Raw genomic sequence first — 6003 nt, 5'->3', positions numbered from 1 at the left:
AACTTTTACCAAAGCATTTTTAAGATCAGATACTTTAAGACTTTTACACAAGTAATATTTTTAGAGAAGACTCTAACTTTTACCAAAGCATTTTTAAGATCAGATACTTTAAGACTTTTACACAAGTAATATTTTTAGAGAAGACTCTAACTTTTACCAAAGCATTTTTAAGATCAGATACTTTAAGACTTTTACTCAAGTAATATTTTTAGAGAAGACTTTAACTTTTACCAAAGTATTTTTATGATAAGATACTTGTACTTTTACTCAAGTATCACTTTGAGGTACTTTATACAACACTGCATTTCAACCACCTGTATCTGAGATCTTGTACTTTTTACCCAGTTGGTGATCACAGGTGAGGGTAGGATCATAGACCTGTGGATAAACAGAGAGCTTTTCCTCAGCTCAGCTCGTTCAACACAACGGACCAGTATTAGCCTCATTCATAAGACCCCTCAGCCTGGGACTGATGTGTGTTCTAGGGATGGGAAATCGTCCCTATTTTCAGATCATAAGATCATGGTCACTGGCTATCACTGATAGACGATCCAATCAGCTGATAAGACATGCGCAGTTACATTGTTAAAAAAAAGAAAAAAAGCAAACAGGTCCACATATTATAAGCGATGGCTTCTTTTTTCTAAAGTCACTTGTAAATTCCGAGGTTATTCAGCGTTGGTGTTCACACATACCTTTCATAGTTCCTGAGACCCCCGCGCCGAGCTCCTGGGAAACCCCCCTCCCCGCTGCTGTATACGTCACTACAGGGGATTTCTACCCTGAGGGAATCCAATGTGGGAAAAAAAGTCAGACACTCGTCACTCGATGTTGTTTATCCACACACTGGTCCAGGATTAAGCTCAAAAGTTTTTATCAGTCAGATTTCACTGTGAAAATCGTCTGTTTTATCCCTTTTATGAGGTTGTGGCCGTTTGACCATCTTTATGATCGCTGCTTCCTGGTAGTCGGCATTCAAACAACTCACTTTTTTCTCTCTTTTTTTTAAGTGAGTGATTGCATCTGAGCGCTTTTAGCACAAACAAACACTCCCACAAACTTCAGACCAATCACACCATATAAATCGTAAGTGTTCTTATGTGGAGGGGGGTGAAAAGTTCGACCTGTGCACAGAGTGACAGGGATGAGCAGGGGTGAGGGAGTGCTCTCCGGTCCAGTTCGTAATTGGTTAAATTTATTTTTTCAAATGCATGATTGTCATGGATTATTAGTTTTGTAACTAAACTTTATAATATATCACTATTTGAGTCATTTGTGGCGCACCAAAGCAAGAAAATGACGAGAAGAGAAACGTGAAGAGGAGCTGCGCACGTTGGCTCCGACTCCGAGAGAAAAAACAGAGACGCAGTACTGTTATTTTATTCCCTGATTTGCACAGAGCACAATGATGATGATTAAAACTTTTTAATTTACAGAGAAGGGTACATATAAAATTTATTTTACGTCCCTGGCACAGCATTTAATTAATTAATAAAGGTCGCCCTTAAAAAAGAAAATCACATTCCAACCCTTCAATCGCCGATAGACGATTGAATCATAAATCACACCATCCCTAGTGTGTTCTGTCCTCCGAATATTCAGAAAAAACATGAAGGTGGAAAAGCAAGTGAAGTGAGTAAAGTATCAGAGCCGGGACTGAGCCCGTGCAGACCCACTTGTGAAAAAGCAAGCCTTGGTTCTGTGCTCAGAAAATGATAATGAGCTGATGACATCAGTGAGCGACCCTAGCATCTAACCAACAAACACATTTATTACCAAGGGAGTAGAATCTCGATGGCCTCCCTCACTCAGGCTGTCCACCAGGGCAGCGCCCTTAACGGTACCCCCAAACCCACCGGTCCTGAGCCAGGTTCTGGTTCCGGTCCTGCTGGAGGTCCCTTCCTGCTAAAGAGTTTTTCCTCTCCACATAAATGGTGAACTCTTTTTATATTGTCTGAAAGTATAGTTTTTGATACTACATGTTGCAGTTTTTTTAACTGGGAGGATTCCAACATGTGTGGGATTTCTGCTTATAATCACAAAAAGGCTGGAGACCAGGTTTCTGCTTGGATCTGTTACCAGCCTGACCTCGGATAAGTAGGAAAAAATGGATGGATGCATCATGGATGTGTTTAAATTGGTTCATTGTTACATGTATTTTGAAAGTTGTTGAAAATGTCCATTCTTGCGCAGGTAGAGCACCTGAATCGTCATCTGGAAGAGAGTGAGAGAGCTCTGCAGGAACGCATCTTCAAACTTGAAGCACAGCGGATTCAACTTGAGGAGGTCAGAGTTATTTTCTGATTTGGAGCAGATTAGATTGAAAAGATGTGTTTCCCGTTGTTAACTTCACTCTTTAGTGGGAAACACCTGTCAAACATTATGACCTAACTTTTCTTTTTTTCTCTAATTATACTGTTTTTTTTTATTAGAACAAAACCTAAATAATACATAAAACACAGTTCTGACAGACCTTGTCCTTGTATAACAGTGTTGACTAAATGGTAAACCAAAAACTTACACTGTAAAAACTGTCCACCTAACCAAGATTTAAAATCTTATATCAGCCAAAAAGTCTTTTTGATCTTGTTTTCAGACTGATTTACTAAACAAGAACTGATTGTGTAAGAATAATCATCTTGTTTCAGAATGTGTAAGATTATTTGTCTTGTTAGCCTGAACATTTGACTCTAATTAAGTCAAACATTTCTGCCAGTGGAGTAAGAACATTTTACTTGGTAAGATTCTTGAAATAAGAAAAAATTGAGTCAAATCAAGGATTTCAAGAATCTTACCAAGTAAAAATTTCTTACTCCTAATTTACACTACTTGTGTTCCGTCTCCGCTCCGCTGCGCTGCGCTGCGCAGGTCACAGCTGGGTGTTTCAAGTCCAGTTTACACTACCTCCGGTCCGGTGCGACAGACGTGCAGGAAGCAGATCGAGTGATAAATTCAGTGATAAATGTTGAAGTCACAGCAAAAAATAATTAATTCTGTGAAAGATGAACTCCAAACAGCTGAAAACAACAACATAAAGGCTTCTGGTATCTATGTTGAAACTGTCTCCCTGTCGTCTTTCTGAAACTTCTGATTTCAAAATAAAATCCACGTGTATCATGTGTGTACACATGTGCTTCATGCTACATGTTTCCATCTGCTTCCCAAACAGAACCATACATTCTGACAGCATTTGTGTAGAAATATATCTGTATATTTATTAATATAGCTGCAATGTCGACATTATTCCGACAAATTATTCCACCTAATAGTGTCTTATTTTGAAAATACGGATGTTGTGCTCGTTTCTTTTCCTGTTGGTGCGACGTAATCTTTAAAAATTGACTCTAGCGCAGCTCCGGCATCTGGCAAAAATAGGATCTGTTCTAATTTTGACGGATCGCCGTGTGCTCACCGCTGCCCTGCACAGCCGTGTGCAGCCAGTGTAAACACTGTCACTGGTTATAATGGGTGTGTGTTTGCTGTGGAGGTCGGACCAGAGCGGAGATGGAACACAAGTTGTGTAAATTGGGGGTCACTCCACTGGCAGATATTTTGACTTAGAGTCAAATGTTCAGGCTAACAAGACAAATAATCTTACACATTCTGAAAACAAGATGATTATTCTTACACAATCAGTTCTTGTTTAGTAAATCAGTCTGAAAACAAGATCAAAAAGACTTTTTGGCTGATATAAGGTTTTAAAACTTGGTTGGATGGAAAGTTTTTGCAGTGTAGCTCATTGAAATGAAGTTTATGTGTGTAGACATTTCTGTTCATTTTAGTATAAAGACATGACTCTGTAGCTTTTTGTGGTAACACTCTGTTGTAGGAGCTGAGCAAGGCTAAAGCAGCGAGTGTGACAGAGAAGGTCCAGGCAGGGGAGGAGCTGGGGAGGACCATAGCTCAAGTGCGTCAGGAGGAGGTTGGTTTAAAACACCTGAGTTTCTGTTTCCTGTTTCACTCATGATCAGAGGATTTTTGCAGAAAATTTGCAAACAGTTTAGTTAGTTTTTGGATCACAGTTAACCTTGTTTCTTCGTTAGCAAAAAGTATTGAAGATGTTTTAATAAAACTCTCAGACAGTAATTATTGATTGTACATTTACAAGTGATTAACTTCTCCAATCAACTCAATTCAAGATGGCCGCCTCGGTTAATACACCTTAGCCTACACAGAAAAGCTGTATCTTAGTGGGTCAAAGCTGTCTTCAAAGAAGCTGAAAGGAGGAAAAATGCTGCTCTAACTCAGTTTATTGCAGTTTTTTGTGCTTAAACTGATATGTAACATCAACACTCCTCTGAGCAGCAGGAACATGTGACCTCCCTGGAGGAGAAGCTCCGCTCTGTGCGTTCATCCATGCAGGAGATGCAGCTCCGCAGCTCGCAGCAGAAACAGACCATTTCTGAGCTGCAGGCCAAGAACAGCCAGCAGAGCGTGGAGATGGACGGCTTGAGACGACGGATAGATGAGCTCCAGCAGGTCAGAACTCACTGCTGTTGGCCTCACCTGCTCGTTGACCACCCACCACCAGCAGGGGGCGCCAACAACACATTTCAAGAACAGAAAAGCAAAGTTGATGAACATCTTTTGCTTGAATCATACACAAAAAATGTTATGTTTTGATAAAAATATTAAAAAATTTAAATTATTACGTCTAGTTTAATCAAATCACATTTTACTGACCCTGGGGATGTTTTCTTGAGCCACAAGGAACTATGCAAACATTAAAAACTGAATGTTACAAGTCAAAAATAGAAACTAAAACACAAAAAATAAGGATTTCTGTAGCTTGGATCTGATCTGGGTTCATGTTCACACACATTATATCCCAGCTGCAGGAAGATGGACATCACAGTTTTCCAGGTAAATGTAACACTCCCACTGTGACTACAAACACTGAAGTATTCTACTGTCCCAAAAGTGCTACAGCTAGCAGCTACTGCTTGCAAATTATCACACAATTTTAGGACAATAACCATATAATTTCAAATTGACTGCAATGTAAACATTTCCAAAATACTCTTCACATACAGTAAATCCCCAAGTAAAGGCTGGAGATTGGGGTTTCTTTGTTCTCAGCCCCACTCAGACCAGATGTTAGCTGTCATGGTCAGAATAAAACTAATTTTCTACAAACTAAGGTTGTTTAATAAATATATGTACAGCAGGTAAGAAATCAATTCTTCATAACTGCAGAACCCACTGCAGAAGAGCTGAATTATCACTTCAGGAATATCAAGAGCAGCACAGCTTTCCTTATGCTTTGGTTCTGATGGTTTGACAGTGAGATGATCTGGACTCGAGTCTGCTCACACTACGGCAAGCTGTTTTACCATGTAATCAATTCAAACCTCCTTTAGATCTCTTTTAGATTTTAATAGCCTATATGCCACGGATATCCAGTCCAGCACTCGGGGCCACTCCCAACACTTCCAGTTCACGGTCAACACAGTGTTAGTGAAAGATTTTTTTCACCCAACAACGACTCTTAATGATGTCCACAGTACAGAATTATCATATTACATGTACCAACATTAACACAGGAGACGTACAGGTCCAGACAAGTGGAAAAAAATCACTCCAAAGTGGATTAAAGACATAAAAACAAAGGAAAGACGTTTGTGTTTATGGTTCCAGAATTTAGCCTTTTTCTCTATTCCTTGGCTGCTTGTTCTGTGAATTTTTCTCGTAGAGCTGTGACACTTATATTGTTGGAAAGAGCAGAGTCTGGGCTTTAAATTGATGGGCTACTTGTATGGTTTGGATTGTTTTCCCCGACGTTAGTGAACTGAAAACATAATGATTATCAGGTGGAGGTTCTGCTGCTCTCTGTGCTCGGTGCTGTAATAAACTCTAAAAAGTTTTTAGTTTTGTGTAAAACTCATGACAAAGTTGCCTAAAAACATTTTTTACTCTGTACAACACAAACGCACACACCTACCTTTGCACCAGCTGCTGTGTTAGCTTCCTGCTAGCTGTGAGGAGGTCTTTCCTCTCTCGTCT

At 39.7% G+C, this 6003-nt stretch overlaps 1 protein-coding gene across 1 annotated transcript in view; it reads left to right on the top strand.

Moving 5' to 3' along the window:
* lrrc45 (leucine rich repeat containing 45) overlaps positions 1-6003 on the top strand; it is a 29030-nt gene that overhangs the window by 20437 nt on the left and 2590 nt on the right. The window contains exons 14-16 of the mRNA XM_014033077.1: positions 2194-2286; positions 3830-3922; positions 4306-4479. Coding sequence (XP_013888531.1) covers positions 2194-2286; positions 3830-3922; positions 4306-4479 — 360 coding nt within the window. The remainder of the gene's footprint in view (positions 1-2193; positions 2287-3829; positions 3923-4305; positions 4480-6003) is intronic.

The sequence above is a fragment of the Austrofundulus limnaeus genome, unplaced genomic scaffold (genome assembly GCF_001266775.1).
Source record: "Austrofundulus limnaeus strain Quisiro unplaced genomic scaffold, Austrofundulus_limnaeus-1.0 Scaffold1618, whole genome shotgun sequence".
NCBI lineage: Eukaryota > Metazoa > Chordata > Actinopteri > Cyprinodontiformes > Rivulidae > Austrofundulus > Austrofundulus limnaeus.
This window is presented reverse-complemented; position numbering and strand designations above follow the sequence as displayed.